The sequence below is a fragment of the Acipenser ruthenus genome, chromosome 26 (genome assembly GCF_902713425.1).
Source record: "Acipenser ruthenus chromosome 26, fAciRut3.2 maternal haplotype, whole genome shotgun sequence".
Lineage (NCBI taxonomy): Eukaryota > Metazoa > Chordata > Actinopteri > Acipenseriformes > Acipenseridae > Acipenser > Acipenser ruthenus.
Genome location: NC_081214.1, coordinates 2,649,688 through 2,666,520, shown reverse-complemented (window position 1 = coordinate 2,666,520; position 16,833 = coordinate 2,649,688). Strand labels below are relative to the sequence as shown.

General features: G+C 46.3%; 1 protein-coding gene across 7 annotated transcripts in view; it reads left to right on the top strand.

Annotated features, from left to right (window-relative positions):
• The window catches only part of LOC117430368 (sodium-dependent serotonin transporter-like), a 28,065-nt gene that overhangs the window by 5,208 nt on the left and 6,024 nt on the right, over positions 1 to 16,833 (top strand). For 2 of the 7 annotated variants that reach the window (XM_059000732.1, XM_034050349.3), the window contains 8 exons: positions 10,482 to 11,067; positions 12,947 to 13,081; positions 13,275 to 13,497; positions 14,432 to 14,570; positions 14,689 to 14,823; positions 15,482 to 15,585; positions 16,186 to 16,313; positions 16,509 to 16,621. In XM_059000732.1, coding sequence (XP_058856715.1) covers positions 10,482 to 11,067; positions 12,947 to 13,081; positions 13,275 to 13,497; positions 14,432 to 14,570; positions 14,689 to 14,823; positions 15,482 to 15,585; positions 16,186 to 16,313; positions 16,509 to 16,621 — 1,563 coding nt within the window. Of the gene's footprint in view, positions 1 to 2,889; positions 3,242 to 4,304; positions 4,553 to 8,574; positions 8,850 to 10,481; positions 11,068 to 11,670; positions 13,082 to 13,274; positions 13,498 to 14,431; positions 14,571 to 14,688; positions 14,824 to 15,481; positions 15,586 to 16,185; positions 16,314 to 16,508; positions 16,622 to 16,833 lie in introns of those variants that run through there. The other 5 variants (XM_034902882.2, XM_034050350.3, XM_034050351.3 and 2 more) reach the window with 5 other exon arrangements.

Sequence of the window (16,833 nt, the reverse complement as noted above, 5' to 3'; positions counted from 1 at the left end):
CGCAAGCAAATACAAATACATTCAAGTGTTACAATATAAGTCATACAATAAGAACAAGAAATACAATAATTCTCAAGTGTGACAAACCACAATTAATAATACAGCAGATAATAGTGAAAGTTACATCAGGATATGATTAAATAGTGATAGTTACATCAGGATATGATTAAGTACAAAATACTACAGATTAAACACTTGGCAGATTACAATATTCTGAGGTACAGGATTAAATGCAGTAAAATAGGGGGCAGATAAGAGCAAAATAAAACATATTTAAATGAAGGGTGATAGTGTCCCAGGATACAACAGAGGAGTTCTACAGGTGCTGTTTGAAGAGGTGAGTCTTAAGGAGGCGCCGGAATGTGGTCAGGGACTGGGCAGTCCTGACATCTGTAGGAAGGTCGTTCCACCACTGCGGAGCAAGGGTGGAGAAGGAGCGGGCTCGGGAGGCAGGGGAGCGTAGCGGAGGTGGAGCCAGTCTTCTAGTGCAGGTGGAGCGGAGAGGTCGAGTGGGGGTGTAGGGAGAGATGAGGGTCTGGAGGTAGCTGGGTGCAGTCTGATCAAGGCATCTGTAGGCTAGTACAAGAGTCTTGAACTGGATGCGAGCGGTGATCGGGAGCCAGTGGAGCGAGCGGAGTAGTGGAGTAGCGTGGGCGAAGCGAGGCAGAGAGAACACTAGGCGGGCAGCAGAGTTCTGGATGAGCTGGAGCGGACGGGTGGCGGACGCAGGGAGGCCAGCCAGGAGGGAGTTGCAGTAGTCTAGGCGGGAGAGTACCAGGGCCTGGACCAGGAGCTGGGTAGCATAGTTGGTGAGGAAGGGTCGGATTCTTCGGATGTTGCTCAGGAAGAATCGGCAAGTGCGTGCCAGAGTGGAGATGTGCTGGGAATAAGAGAGGCAGGGTGACTCCAAGGTTCTTAGCTGAGGAAGAGGGAGAGAGTGTGGTAGATTCCAGAGGAACAGAGATAGAGAGATCAGAGGAGGGGAGGAGGAGGGAAAGAAAAGGAGGTCAGATTTAGAGAGGTTGAGTTTGAGGTGATGCGAGTGCATCCAGGAGGAAATAGCAGACAGACAGGTAGAGATACGGGAGGAGATGGTGGAGTCAGAGGTGGGGAAGGAGAGGAAAATCTGAGCATCATCAGCATAGAAATGGTATGAGAAACCATAGGATGCGATGAGGGGGCCCAGGGAGCGGGTGTAGAGAGAGAACAGGAGAGGACCCAAGACTGACCCTTGGGGGACTCCAGTTAAGAGAGGGTGAGGTGTGGAGGTTGCTCCACGCCAGGTTACCTGGTAAGTGCGGTTGGAGAGGTAGGAGGAGAACCAGGCCAGAGCAGTGCCAGAGATCCCCAGGTCAGCAAGAGATGATAGTAGAATAGAGTGATCAACAGTGTCAAAGGCAGCAGAGAGGTCGAGGAGAATTAGGACAGAGGAGAGAGAGGCAGCTCGGGCACACTTAAGGGAGTTGGTGACAGACAGGAGGGCGGTTTCAGTGGAGTGAGCAGAGCGGAAGCCAGATTGGAGAGGGTCAAGCAGAGAGTGGTTGGACAGGAAAGCAGAGAGCTGGCGGTGTACAGTCCGCTCGAGGGTTTTGGAGAGGAAGGGTAGGAGGGAGACAGGACGGTAGCTCTGGAGGGAGGTGGGGTCGAGGGTAGGTTTTTTGAGGAGGGGAGTGATAGAGGCTTTTTTGAAGGCAGAGGGGAAGATGCCAGAAAGTAGAGAGGTGTTGAGGAGGGAGGAGATGAAGGGGAGTAGAGCAGGAGCAGCAGCTTGAAAGAGGTGAGTGGGGAGGGGGTCCAAGGCACACGTGGTGGGTTTGTGACCCTGGAGCAGGGAGGAGAGGTCAGAGTCTGAGAAGGTGGAGAGGGAGGGCGAGTTAGTAGGGGATGTAGTGGGTGTAGGGGTTGGAGCAGGAGGGGGTGCGGGGGAGGGAGAGGTGTTAAAGAGTTTGCGGATATCTGAGATTTTAGAAGAGAAGAAGGAGGCAAAGTCGTCGGGGAGATAGAGGAGGGAGGAGGAGGGGGGGAGGGTTTAGGAGGGAGGAGAAGGTAGAGAATAGTTTACGTGGGTTGTTAGTGGAGGCTTGGATTACAGATTGGAAATAAGCACATTTAGCAGAGGAGAGAGTAGAGGAGAAGGAGGAGAGGAGAGTGCGGTAAAGGTCTAGGGCAGCAGGGAGTTTGGTTCTCTTCCATTTCTTTTCAGCAGATCGCAGTGTGATTCTTGCCGAGCGGAGCACAGAGGAGAGCCAGGGATGGGGAGGGGAGGGGCGAGCAGGTCGAGAGGTGAGGGGACAGAGGGAGTCGAGGGAGGAGGTGAGTGAGGAGAAGAGGGTGGAGGTAGCAGAGTCTATGGAGAGTTGTGAAAAGGAGTCGATAGGAGGGAGGTGAGAGAGAGCAGTGGAGGCAAGGAGAGAGAGCGGAGGTTACGGCGAGAGGTGACAGTGGGGGTAGGAGGAGCAGGGAGAGGGGGGAGAGACAGAGAAAAAGAGATGAAATAGTGATCAGAGAGGTCCAGGGGGGTGACAGAGAGGGTGGAGGGGCAGCAGGCCCTGGAGAAGGTGAGGTCCAGTTGACGGCCAGCTTTGTGGGTAGGAGGGGACGGAGAGAGACAGAAGTCGAAGGAGTGAAGGAGAGGGAGGAATCCAGCAGAGTGGCTGGGGTTGGAGAGATGGATGTTGAAGTCACCCAACAGGACAGTCGGGGTAGACAGAGAGGGGAGGGAGGAGAGTAGATAGTCGAGTTCATCCAGAAAGTGAGTGAGAGGCCCAGGGGGGCGGTACAGAACAATGAGCAGGAGTTGACAGGGAGAGGTTAGTTGGACTGCATGAAATTCAAAGGTAGTGACAGAGAGGGAGGTGAGATCGGAGGGGACAGAAAAGAGTAAGGAGGGAGAGAGGAGAAGACCCGTCCCACCTCCCCATTGTTCCGCTCAGGTTTAACAGGTTTACCTGTTAAATTCCGCTCCAGGTTTAACAGGTTTAACATGACCAACCAGGACCGTGATTAGACACCCCCTTCCCTAAATGCACCCTCCTAACACAATAACTCAAAAACAAGACCCGGCCAGGATACGGTGTCTCTGAAACAGGTAGCCAGGGCTGTGTAGCCCCTGCATACCTGAGAGGTCTCCTCTGTCGAATACGCAGAGTGTGCAGACTTGCTGTTCCTTCTTCTTACAGAACACCACATGAGGGGATCTGCTGAGGCAAAGCAGTGCCTTCAAAATGAAATCTTTCCTTTGGTAAGAATTTGAGAAGTTCCTTTCTTTCTTTCAGTACTTTACTAATGATGGTTTGAATTAACAATATATAATTGCTAACAAAATACAGTTGAGCTTGACAGTTAATGTGATTAAGAAAATACTGTAAGCAGAAGTCTCCTGGCATTGATAGATGTCTCAAGAGAGACCAGCCTGCCAGAAGGGAGTGGAGGAGGCTAGCAGATAACGGGGAAGTACAGAAACAAACAGGTTGTGAAGGTTGATGTGACAAAAGGCACAAACAGTTTGTGGGGAGTACACTGGTGCTGGTTTGCATGCATGTATAAAAAAAGAGTTGTGTGAACTCTGAAGTTCTGTCCAGCGCTGTAACCTCCCTCTTGTATGATTTACAGTAAAGGAACCTCAGGTTTTGAAACTGGATCTTGGTTTGTGACATATCTCTTATCTTACACTTTCTATACAACAGCACAGAGGAGAAACATCCGGTATGTTAAGCACATTTATAATGAACCCTAGCTGCTTGGCTGTTTGTGAAGCATATGGATCATGACCAGTGGTGGTTGTGTGTGTGTGTGTGTGTGTGTGTGTGTGTGTGTGTGTGACTGTAGTTTAATTTTTAAAAGAATGAAACAGCCTTCAATCAAGCTCTTTGTTTGCACATATTTACACAACTACCTTTTCTCTCCGTTCCAGTTCCTCCAATCATGGCTAATTTGGCCGTGTCCTCCCATGTCCTGCTCTTGACCTGAGAGAGTGAGAGGATACCAGTGTGTCTAATCATTGATATTTAGTAGCTGGTTTCATGCATCTAAAGAAACACTGATCTGGTTTTGGAGCTGTTATAATGGAGTGAGTGATTGAGAAAAGAGAGAGAGTGTAAAACACAGAGAGAGAGAGAGAAACAAAACAACTAATTGCCAATACTTGTTCTGCGGTCCAGCAAATGAAGCATGAGAGAGAGAGAGAGAGAGAGAGAGAGAGAGAGAGAGAGAGAGAGAGAGAGGGAGGGAGGGTGTAGAGAGTGGAATATAGTGAGAGTAAAAGAAGGAGAGAGAGAAAAAGCTGCTCACTCAGTTTTTTCTAAGGCAAAAAAAAACGTGGTGACGTAGCTGGGTGTTAGGGGATGTGTTTGGCAGCAGATTATCTGAAATCAGCCCATGTGAGCGCTGGGGCTGTAGTGTTGCTCTAAAACTGTGTGCGAGACCTGCTGGGACTCTCAGTGTGGCTCTGAGCACATCACAGTGAGAACAGCACTGAAGCCAGCACAGCTCACCGCTGCTCCACATTGCTGCTGCACTGCACAGACTCCACTCCTCCTCTCCGCTCTCGCAGGTATTTCTCATCCACTTTCTGCTGCTATTAAACTGAGCTTGCCCAGGGTACAGGCTCGCCACTGAGGGCTTGCTTTCTGAACTCATGTAGTTACAGTGTGACTGCCCTGTGGCTGATTCCACAGTTTGGTTTTGATTTCAAGGTTTTTTTGGTTAACCTCCAGGATACTCCTTCTCAAGTTTTCTCAGCGTCATTGCAGCTTCAGCAGCACCTGGATTTGTACCTTTTGTACTGGTCTCTGCTGCGCTGAAATGTTGGGAGCACATTGTGCACCCCAACTTTCTTAGCACTTTGAGATTTCTTTATTTTTTTCTTTTTTGTGTATTTTCTTTAATGGACCTTGATTTGCCTTTTAGTCGCTGATTTAGATTTTGTGACGGTAGCTACTGGCTAAATCGAGTTTAATGCGTTTTGATAATCATAAATACTGTACTGTGTGGATTATGCTTTTTATCAGATGTCAAGACGTGTTGTGTTTTGCATGAAGTTACTCATTAGGATTCAACTGGCTTTAGTGTTTGTTGCAGTCTTGCAAACGGTTTAGCTTCTTGTCCTAACGCGCTGAAGGAGCTCCTGCGTGGCTGACTTTCAGGCTGTAAAGATTCAAACGGTTAAACTAAACAAACAAATCCTAAACGCCGCAGTCTTTCATAAACGTTTAACAGAAGGAGTATCCGTTTTCATGTGGATTTTGCATTTCAACAAGTTATTATTTTGATCATTTCTGGTATCTGGATGCATTGTAAAGCACGGTTTGTGATCATTAAGGTGAAATTAAAATAAATGAAATTCAACATAGATTTATACCGTTAATCATTCTGCATGGAGCTCTCTGATGGAGACTTTAGAGACCCCTGTATCCTCCAAGTGCTTTAGTCCTGCACCCCGTAACCCGCGTATTATTCTTTCTTTTCAAATGTTTACGCTGTACATGTAACTGGTATTCTCTGAGATAATATAATTTGCAGTATCCCAAAAATGTGCAAAATAAGCAATGTATTTGCGGTACGGATAAATAGGTTTCTTTTACAAGAGGGTCCTGATTGACATAAGGCGGCAAAGGCATATGGTTATCTGATATTTGATTAGTTACAGATTTCTTGCGGTGATTCCGACACTGGCTAGTCCAGTATGGAACTGACAGACTAGTCTCTACATTACTGTGCAAACGCGATTGTAAAAATGGAAACAGCGTTGTAACGTGTTTCAGCAGGCACACAGGGAGGCAGGGGTGACGGAGTGCTTAATCTTCACAAGAACACCTTCTTTTTGTAGGTGTTGTGTTGAAGGGTGAGGTTGGTGTAGCGCGGTGCTGTGTGGAGACAGGATTAGAACAGGCGTATTGAGGACAAGTCTGCAGGGAATTCGACAGCAATCGTGAGGAATGAGACCATTCTGCAGCGATAATAAACCCTTAATATCGCCACCGGTGAACACGTGGTTTGCATGCTGTAATAATCGTTTAAAATTCGGACGCAAATATTTTATTTTGAAATGAGCTGAAATAGTTTTTCATAGAACTGGTACCGTATTGCAGTAAAATAAGTAAAACCACATTAAACGAGTTAAAGTCGATAGCATTCTTCTTTACAGTATAATCAGCGTGTGTTATTTATTTCAAATGTTGTTGATTTCCTTTGAGTGATAAAAAAAGTATACAATAATTTGAAAACTAGTTACCGGAACGTTTACAGGCACGGTTATTTTTTTAAATATAAATGTGTGTATTACTGTGTTAAATAACATAACATGCAGTCTTGTATAATACAAACATATTCTCAAATACACAACTTTAACATTCATACATGTGCAATTCTAAACCCCAAACCCCTACCTTCAGTGAGAATTATTACATCGTAGGAACAGTAAGAGAACAAATGTTTCAACATTTTTTAAAAGTCGCTGTAGTGAGCCGATAGCAATATATAATTGAAGTTTCCATTATCTGCCCAGTAGAGCCTCTCCAGCTGTAATATATATATATATAGCGGAGAGTACATTTGACAGTAATTATTGCCTCCTATATCTAAAACATTTGCCCCAGAACTACTGCCCTATCGCGGATCTCTCTCTCTCTAGTTGAAAGCGCGGGTACGGTGCGGTTTTATTTCATTTCAAATTGCTCTGAGTTGTAATAGAGTTTTAACAGCCCCCCCTCAAACTCACTCGCTCGTCCTGGCGCTGTTTTGATGTCTGTTTCATTGAACCGGTCTGTATATTTGGAATTGTAATTCATTCTTTAATTTGCTTTTATAAGCTTTCATATTGCTTTGACGCTGGTTTGAAACAGCTGGCTGGGATGGCTTTACTTTTTAATTTCAGTTTTCAGTTGCCTATTTTAAATCCTAGTATTGTGGTCTGGTCTGTCTTAATGTAATACAGTTTTAAGACCAAACAGACGAGATTTCTTTCATTTTGTAAGTTTTGCTTATCAAAGTACTGTTTGCCCCTGTGATAAACGCAGGTAAAACGAATGTCTAACACACTTCTGGGACAGGGAGAGCAGTTTCTGGATGCAGCGCTGTGCTTTTCCAGGTTATTTTAAGGTTGTTTTCTTAAGGCTAAGAGCAGCTGGTTCCCATCTGAGCCTAATCTGATTAATTTTAGTGCAATTATTCTTTCTTGCCTTGAAATGTTTTCTGATGATCTGGAATCAGAAGGAGAGGGGTGTTTGGGGTTGCTCCAGCGTTTTATACCTTTCTATATTTTCTCATTTCGAAATTGGTTCAACTTGTGTTGAATTTCCATCTGTGGCTGGAGTCACTGCTGCAGCTCTAGATGTGAACGGCTGAACCTGTCTGTTCACGTTGCTGCTGGAGAACACGGTTCGTTTCACATGAACTGGGCATACTGTGTGCTACAGGTAAAGGCACGTTTTCGTATTCCCATCTCCTCGCCTCACAGCTCCATACGGTTCCACGAATGACACCAGGAGAGAAGCTAGCAGCTGGTTGTAATACCTTCCATTTTATCACGAATGTCAAGCGTTGAGTTCAGGAATGGGTTTGGATCCCTTCGGTTCTGTGTATTTCGGGCTGATGGCAGCGGCTTGGTGGTGCTTGTTCGGTCCATGATGGGTACAGGACAGCATCAGCTCGGATTTATCGTGGGTGACGGAATGAAGGAGAAAGATCTCTTTGATCTTGCTGTGTTTTTATATGCCATTCCAAATCAAGTCGTCGTGGCGACGCCTTCAATCTTTAGCAGCACCTGCTTGTGCTAATGGCCGTAGGATGGCAGTCCATTCCTCATGGTCTACAATGAAAAGGTCCTCTAAAAAATGATCCGATTAATTTAATTAATCCGCCTTAAGCCCAAGAGAGTCGCGGTTTGAAAGGAAGCCACTGAACCAGACAGAAGGAGGCTAGGAGAGTTTAGGACATTCAGATCGCACGCTTGGGTTCAGAGACATGTCCAGCACGGTGAGCGTTTTCAAAGTTCGCTCTTACTTAAGCGTTTTCTTATATGCATTACTAATGTTGTCCCAGGCGCGGCTGAATTGATCAGAACGATCATTAAATCCGGTACATTGTCTTTGTTTTTAAGTGTGTGTTTAATTCATTTTCTCACTGTTTGGCAAGCACGATCGTCCTTTCACAACTGGCTTATCAAGGTAATTGTAGCGTCCTGAAAGTGAGCAGTTTGCAGATCGTGCTATATACATGGGGTGAAGATTTCACCTCTTTTGCTGTAAGGTGTTTTAAGCCCACAACCCCAAATCGAAGCCCCCATCCAAGCATATTTAGTGCAGAATGTCAATATGCATTGTCTAATACCTGTAGTGTACTAATAGACTATGCTTTATAGTGATGCTTTATAGTGATGTAACTTTCACTATTATCTGCTGTATTATTGAATTGTGGTTTGTCACACTTGAGAATTATTGTATTTCTTGTTCTTATTGTATGACTTATATTGTAACACTTGAATGTATTTGTATTTGCTTGCGATTGTAAGTCGCCCTGGATAAGGGCGTCTGCTAAGAAATAAATAATAATAATAATAATAATAATAATACCAGGAGTATAATCTCATGTGGGGGGAAGGCAGGGTATTATGTACTGTAGTCTTTATATATATATATATGGAAAATACCCCAGCAATTACCCCCCTCCCACACGCACTCACCCAAGCGAGCGAGTAAGTGCGTCAAGTGGAAACTACGACTTCATGATTGCGTTAAATCAGAGAATCCACAGAAAGGGCAGCATTACCCGGCGTTGCTTTCCATCGTGTGTCGTCAGGATCTCAAGTTGAATTCAGTACACTCGACCTGCCAAGCAAAACCAAGCCACAGGTAATAAATAACATGCCATGCTTTCAATGGGATTACTATTGTCTGTCTTTTTCTTTTCTGAAAGGTTGTGACCTGTCCTTCTTCAGGAGGGACTGTCCCTTGTTTTACAGTAACTGCATCAAGTATATTCCCCTTCTACCCCTGTAGAGCAGTAGCAGTGGATTCTATTGAAATAAGGGTTCTTGCAAGAGTTGTAAGTGACAGGGCAGTCTGCTCATGCAATGCTGTGTGTGAAATGCGTTCGTGTTGAGTGTGAAATGGGATATTGTTCAGGTAGAAGTGTGCAGTGAAACTGCCCTGCCGATGTAGTGGAAAGCAGGGCTCTCCACGCTGTAGAAGTGATCCTTCACATCCTTTGCCACATCTGGAAGCGGTTTGATGCAGGTATGCGCAGAATAACATGCACACGCTTCAGCGGCTAATTGCACAGAGGACAAACAGTCTACCAAGTGCTGCATGACCGTGTGTTCTGCGTCTGTGGTGTCACCAGCTCCCATGCACTGTGTGTGTTCGGAGAAAGATCAAACTCATTTGTGATGGAAGTATATATCCGAGACATTTCTAATCTCATTAAATTTATTAATAACCAAGAGAAAGCCCTCAGACATATAAATGAAAGCCTTGTGATTTTGTTACTTTGAAATCTAGCGTGGCTGGAGTCACTACAGCAACTGTATGTATTAACCGCTGAAATCGTCCATTCACGTTGCAGGACGCTGGTCCTAAAGTTAACTGTCTATAGTGTCCAGTGACCACCGTCATTCATCTTTCAATAAAACGAGTTCTTGCAGGTGCTGGGATGGTTGGAGGTTTGTGGTTCCCCAAGTCAATAAATACCAGTTCCATAAGCATGCAACTATTCATTAGGTGTTAGACTTACTGTGCACCAGCAGTAGCTTTTTTAACTCGTCGTTTCTACAGTACGGTACAGTGTATAATCTTTAGCAAGCCCTGTCTGTTCCAGTGCATGCGCTATTGGGGTGCACCAGTGTTGGCTCGGGCTCTTGCACAGCGGTTAAGATGCTTGCTTGCACTGCGCAAGGTCGCTGGTATGTGCCCCGGCCTCCGCCCTGGTACAGAACCCAGAAGGACTTTGATTGGTTTACATTTTGAGCTCATAAAATATTCACGGCCAGAATAAAAAAAAAAAAAAAAAAAAAAAACTGTTCTGAAAATACTGACTGTGATGAGCTTCAGGAAATGAATAAAATAGATTTTTTAAATTAAAGTTTGAAATAACTTGGAGTAACTTTGCTGGGCTTTCAATCTAATTCAAATGCAGTACATGTCATATAAGAACATTAATATAGTTATAAAATGGCAGAATACTACTAGTATTGAAAGAGCAGTTGTCTTCAGAACAGATTCAGTCCATTGATTCATTAAACCTGTTTGTAAAATGGCTCTTTCACCCTTAACTGAGGGTATTCATTCTAAGGCAGGTTGGATACAGTTTTAAATGTTCACTAGCTCTCCAGACAGGAAGGTGATGTCTTACTAAACCCCGCCCTTCACTTCCTCTTTCCGAAGTACGTCTTCTCCCATTGGAGAATCATGTACAAGAGAGATAGAGAAATCTTGTTGAATTTTTTTTTTTGATTTTCTGTATATACTATTCTCTGTATTCTGCAGCTCTGTGTGGACAACCCCGCCTTCCTAAGGTCTGAGGAGGACGAATCTGACCAATCACAGCAGCCACAGCCGCAGCAGCGCAGGAAAAGGGAGGGGCATCCTGCTCAGCACAGCCAATCCCGTGGGCTTTCTGGTCCTTCTTCTTCCACTGCAGCAGATGGGCGCCACGGAAACGGAAACAACAGCAGTACTAGTAGCACCACGCCCATAGCTGTCGCCATGGAGATGAACGAGCCAATGATGAGAGAGAGCAGCCCCCTGAGCTCCGCCCCTGAGAACGAGGGCCTGCAAGAGAAGGGGCGGCTGATTCAGGGGGACAATGGTGCCCCCCAGGGGACAGAGAAGGAGTTTGCAGGGGAGAAGGGAAGCGTTTCTAACGGGTACCCATCGGCCACACAGAGCCCTGGAGAGGGGGGCACGGTGGCAATGCCAGGCTGCCCTCGGACTCTCGTAGTGCAACAGACCCCTGGCAGCCACCGGGAGACCTGGAGCAAGAAGATGGACTTCCTGCTGTCTGTGATTGGCTACGCCGTGGACCTGGGGAACGTGTGGCGCTTCCCATACATCTGCTACCAGAACGGAGGGGGTGAGCCACAGAGAGGAGGGAGGAGACAGTGCTGTCAAATACAAACCGCATTTTATACTAACATAACATTCTAGAAATAACAAATCAAGAGTTTCGTAATTCGCATGAGTAAACTGTTTTTAAGCTTGTCCCGTTCTGCGCCTTCGTGGTTCCAAGGCGCTTTAAATCAGTCTTCTCGACTCGTAGGAGACACAGCGACTGGAAAGTTTTTGAGGCTAAAGGAATAAGCAATCGCTGTGTCTCCCGCGAGTCGCGTGATTGTGTTTCCCCAAGAAATCAGGCAGGCAAGCGCAGGACAGACTGGATGTAAGATCCCTCCTCAGAGTTTGGCTACCTGGTTAACTCAATTCACTTGATCACTCCCAGGCCGTGTAGAAACCAGCTCTCAGAGAAGGTAGCCAGGCAGGAGATTACCACAGCGTTACACAGGCTCGCTGTGGTGTAGCCTTTTATTAGGTATTAATGGGTAGTTTTAATTAAATTCTTATAATAATCATAACAGTAATAATAATTAAAATCGATCTTATTTCCTGTTTGGAACAAATAAAAAACAGTCTGGTGTTATTAATAGCGCTGTAATGAAATGTTATTGTCTTTCCAAAGGAAATTGCATTTGGTGTTCTGTAGGAGGCTGATGGGGAGAGATAGCTTGCAGCGAGCCGTGTTTCCTGCTCAATCAGTCTGAGAGGAGAGCTTCACTATCCGTACTCGTGACTGAACCAGCTTCCAGGTTCCTGCAGAACAGTCATGAAGTCTTGCAGCTTTTATGTGTCTAACAGTCAACACGATTTTTGGATCAATTGTAAAAAATAAACTCCAGTCCCAATTCTGCACATTTAAAAAAAAAAAAAAAAAGCATCCGTTCAGATTAGGATTCAAAAACGGTTCTTTTGAAATAAAACATTAAAAAATGCATGCCTGGGGAAGCTTTTAATATGGGTTTCAACAACGTGGCGCTTCTAAATCTGGAGCATGATGTTTACAATACAGTTGTGTGGGGGCCGTTTTCATGAAGGACGTTTATTGAAATTGGCAGACCTCAAAATATCTTTATCCTTGACTCCCGTGGAATCTCAAATATCTCTGTTTCGAATAGCCTAATCAGGTCCAGCACCACAATGTCTTCATACACAAACACATGTTTTCATTTCACAGTGGCATTTAAATCCTCCTGGTGCTCAATTATCGGATTGCTGCATCGGATATTAATGCTTAAAGTATTTCGTTTTTGGAACGTTGTGAATATAGCCGTGTTCATTGGAACAGGGAGGGAGGAGGGTACAGGAGTTTATATAGCCAGTTGCGTTATGCATTATAAAGTATGTTTTTAAAATCACCACATTGTATATTTGCATCATGTGCGTCACGTATTAAGACCCCCCCCTCCCCCACACCTGAAACCTTGCTGAATTGTAAGTGGTGTCAGGTGGGACCCTGATACCTGCTGCACAGGAAGTTAATCTACTGTGTTGTTCCTGTGTGTTTAATTTGCAAATTACTTTTGTGGAAGGAAAAAACACCAGATACCAAACTATGTATGAAACTATGAAGTTATTTTCCGGCAATACTGAATTAGGGAGCTGGGGCTTAAAACCAGCTCCAACCGTCCGTCCAGCCTGCTTTGGCACGAGACATGCAAATCCCATTGTGGGCTTCCTGTTTGTGAGACGCCCGGGCATTGCTGCTGTAGGTTGATTGATTTTCATAACCTTGTTACTCCAAGCAATAGGACCCTATTAAGACCTGCCATGGTTTAGAGCGACTGAGGGTTAGAACCCCTTTGAGTTCTAACCCTGGCTAGCATGTCTGGCTCTGTCCGGTTATGTTTTGCAGCAGCTTGATTGGCTGGTAATGACGCCCAGGTTCTTGTGCTGCACAGGTGCTTTCCTCTTGCCCTACCTGCTGATGGCGCTGTTTGGAGGGGTGCCCCTGTTCTACATGGAGCTGGCTCTGGGGCAGTACCATCGCAGCGGCTGCATCTCCATCTGGAAGCACATCTGCCCCATCTTCAAAGGTACGGCGCCACACAATGTATTTAATGCTCATTGAAGCAGTGATCTCATTTACAAGAGGGTCCTGGCAACACAGAAATACCAACAGAAATACATGCTAGGATCAAGCAGGACATAAAATGCTCATTTAAAGCTAGCATCTTGGGTGTGGAACCCCTCCTCACCCTGCCCCTCGCCCCCTCTCTCCTCCCGCAGGTATTGGCTTCGCGATCTGCATCATCGCTCTCTACATCGCCTTCTATTACAACACCATCATGGCCTGGGCGATGTACTACTTCCTGTCCTCCTTCAACTACCAGCTGCCCTGGACCAGCTGCGGGAACCCGTGGAACACCATCAACTGCACCAACTACCTGCAGAGCGGCGACAACGTGACCTGGGAGCCTCACTCCATCTCCCCCGCGGAGGAGTTCTATACGTAAGTGCATGTAAGTGCTCTCGGAGCAGAGTCAGTCTAGCCGCTCGCTCCTGACCCTTAGAAAAGTTCACCGCGGTATTTTTGTGGTTTTTCGAGGGATATCCGTTCTGAACTCGCCATCTGCCTTTACTTGGGGAAACCACTTTAATAGGCCAGAATCGAATCGTTCTTATATATTTTTTTTATTTTCCTAGTGTTTGAGGTGTTCTTGTCCTAATTTGGAATTAAATGATTGGTTGTAACCGTACGGAACTGGAACCTCCAGCGTCCAATCAGGACGCAGGACATTTCCAAGCCTTTATTATAGGACGTGAATATAAGCCCTTCTAGAGCAGAGTGGTGTGAGTGAAAGTGGCTCGCAGAGCAGTGCATCCCTGTGGAAGGAACAGAGCGCTGTTGCTATAGCTGCTCACTCCCAGGAGCTGCTGTGCTGGAGAGCAGAGCAGTGGTAGAAGCCCTGCTGACTACAACATTATGCTAGTGTTATGCATGTGTGTTCTGATAAAAAAGAGAGGCATTATTCAAAACTGTGGAACTGGATGACTATCCTGCCTGGCATCAGTATCCTATATCTACTTATTTAGCTGTTTCCTTAAAAGGCTCCTCAGTGCATCTGCAGCGTGAAAGATCAAAGCGTTATGGTTCAACAGACTAAAGCAAATTAAAATGTATTGTCAATACATGATTTACCTTTACTTTTGGGATGCTTGTAACCATGAACAGTACTACTGCATTTGAAACCGTTTGATACTTTAAAATACAATGCACACGTTATCTTAGGGAGGGTAAGAGCAGGCCGCAGGGATTGAAGCTGGTATTTGTGGTGTCACTCCCAGTCTCCCTGGTGTCACTCCCAGTCTCCCAGGTGTCACTCCCAATCTCCCAGGTGTCACTCCCAGTCTCCCTGGTGTCACTCCTGTCCTCTCCCTTGCAGGCGTCGGGTGTTGCAGGTCCATCGCTCGGGGGGGCTGCACGACCTTGGCTCTGTCAGCTGGCAGCTGGCTCTGTGCCTGCTCTTCATCTTCACCATCGTCTACTTCAGCATCTGGAAGGGCGTCAAGACCTCCGGCAAGGTCAGTCAGGCTGTCTGTCCAATGGCACCACACTGCCCCTCTGCTGTCAGTCTCCAGAGGCGAACGTCTAGCAGTGGTTTAAGAACCCTCACTCTCTCTCTCTCTGTCTGTGTGTCAGGTGGTTTGGGTCACAGCTACCTTCCCCTATGTGGTGCTGCTGGTGCTGCTGGTTCGAGGAGCGACCCTGCCGGGGGCGTGGAGGGGAGTCGTCTTCTATCTGAAACCTGACTGGAGCAAACTGTTGAGCACGACGGTGAGGGGGGATGGGGTCTCGGGTGTCTGATACTGCACTGCACCTGTTGACTTCCATTCAGGTTTCAATACTACAGTAAATCCATGCTCCCTGCTTGTTTCTTCATGCTGGAAGGAGCTCAGCTGGCAGCAGGGCTGTTTATTCCCTCTCCTTTTTTCTTGGCTGCTCTGCTGCTCTGCTCTGCTCTGGAGTTGTGAATCACAGGCTGTGTTTACTACAGTGACGAGCCGTACCCTTTTAATAGAACATTTGAACCCTTCGCAGGAAGGATTTATACAGTCTGCAGTTCCATAGAATGTCATTTCTTAGCTGTTTGTTATCCTGTTACAGATGTCTGTTCTCCGACTCGCTCTCTGTTTTTCTCTGTCTGCTTAGACCAGTATTATTTACAGAGCTAAATACTGAGACACCATTCCTCCATTCCTGACAAAATACCCTTTTTTATTTTTAAAGTGATCAAGGATGTACAACTCGCATTCATTTGTGCTTCCCTTGTGAAATTGATTTTTCACATTTATAGTAGAACTCACATTTACCACAGTTGCAGGGAGTGCTGAAGTTAATGAAACATGCACAGAGTATAACATGTTAATATAAAGGGGAAATACGTGGTAAAGTATATACATTATATTCAAATGCAACGGTCTGCCCCCTGCAGGTGTGGGTTGATGCTGCAGCTCAGATCTTCTTCTCCCTCGGACCCGGGTTCGGGGTCCTGCTCGCTTTCGCCAGCTACAACCCCTTCCACAACAACTGCTACAAGTGAGTGCCGGGCTGTGCGGAGAGGAGAAGCATGCGGGGGCGCGCCGCGGGTTAATGGCCACCAGCCTCCCACCTGTGGAGGCCTGGGTTCCAATCTGGGCGAATCCCCCAGGCAATTCTCACTGCGAAACAAATCTGCACCACAGTGTTCAGCACAACTTAGCTACAGAGAGCGAGCGATCAAGCTTCATTATGAGAATGGAGAATTAACCATTCCCTCTAAGAGAAAGAGCAATCGCCCCATTCCAGGGCTCGGCGATAGCACGTGTGTGTTTTTGAGCAGAACGTCGCAATGAAATGATTGTTAGTATTACCCGCTATGTTTTCTGCACATAGGGCAATGTTACACTGTTTCTCTAGAGCAGGGGTCTTTAACCCTGGTCCTGGAGATCCCCAATCCAGCAGGTTTTAGAGGTGTCTTTACGTCATCGATAGCTAAAGAACAAGTTCATCTGGACTAATTCAGCCAATAATTGGTTGGATTAAGTAACGGAGAGCTTGGTTGAAATGAAAACCAGAAGACCCTCCAGGACCGGGTTTGGAGACCGCTGCTCTAGTGCGTCTCCCCCACTCTCTGCTCACTCTGGATCTGTGTTTCAGGGATGCCATTGTGACCAGCTCCATCAACTGCCTGACCAGCTTCATGTCCGGCTTCGTTATCTTCACCGTGCTCGGATACATGGCGGAGATGAGGCACCTGGAGGTGTCCGAGGTGGCCAAGGACACAGGTACGAGACACCGCGGGGCAGGGCGTTAGCAGGGAGGCATCACAGGGAGAGACGCCATGGGGTGTATGCTTACGTATGGGCATGAAAGAGCCGTGATCAGTAATAAAGGTCCGCTATCCTTGCACCCGTTCTGGAAGGTGCGTGTTGTGCGGTTAATCCAAGCCTGTCTCTCGCTGTCTCCCCTCTCTCCTCCAGGACCCAGTCTGCTCTTCATCACCTACGCAGAAGCCATCGCTAACATGCCCGCCTCCACCTTCTTCGCAATCATCTTCTTCCTCATGATCATCACGCTCGGACTCGACAGCACAGTAAGCCTCTTCTGTTGAAATCGAAATTCTTTTTTTTTTTGTTTGTATTTTTTGGTTTGCCGAGGTCTGACGACTGTCTTGTTATAATGGTATCGAGATGCTTGTCATGCAGGGGAGTGTATTGGGTTGTGTTGTAAACGATGCCCCTGGCGGTGAAGTTACCACGGCGACCCCTTGCACACCACCATATCTTTTTTTTGATCCCTCTGGTG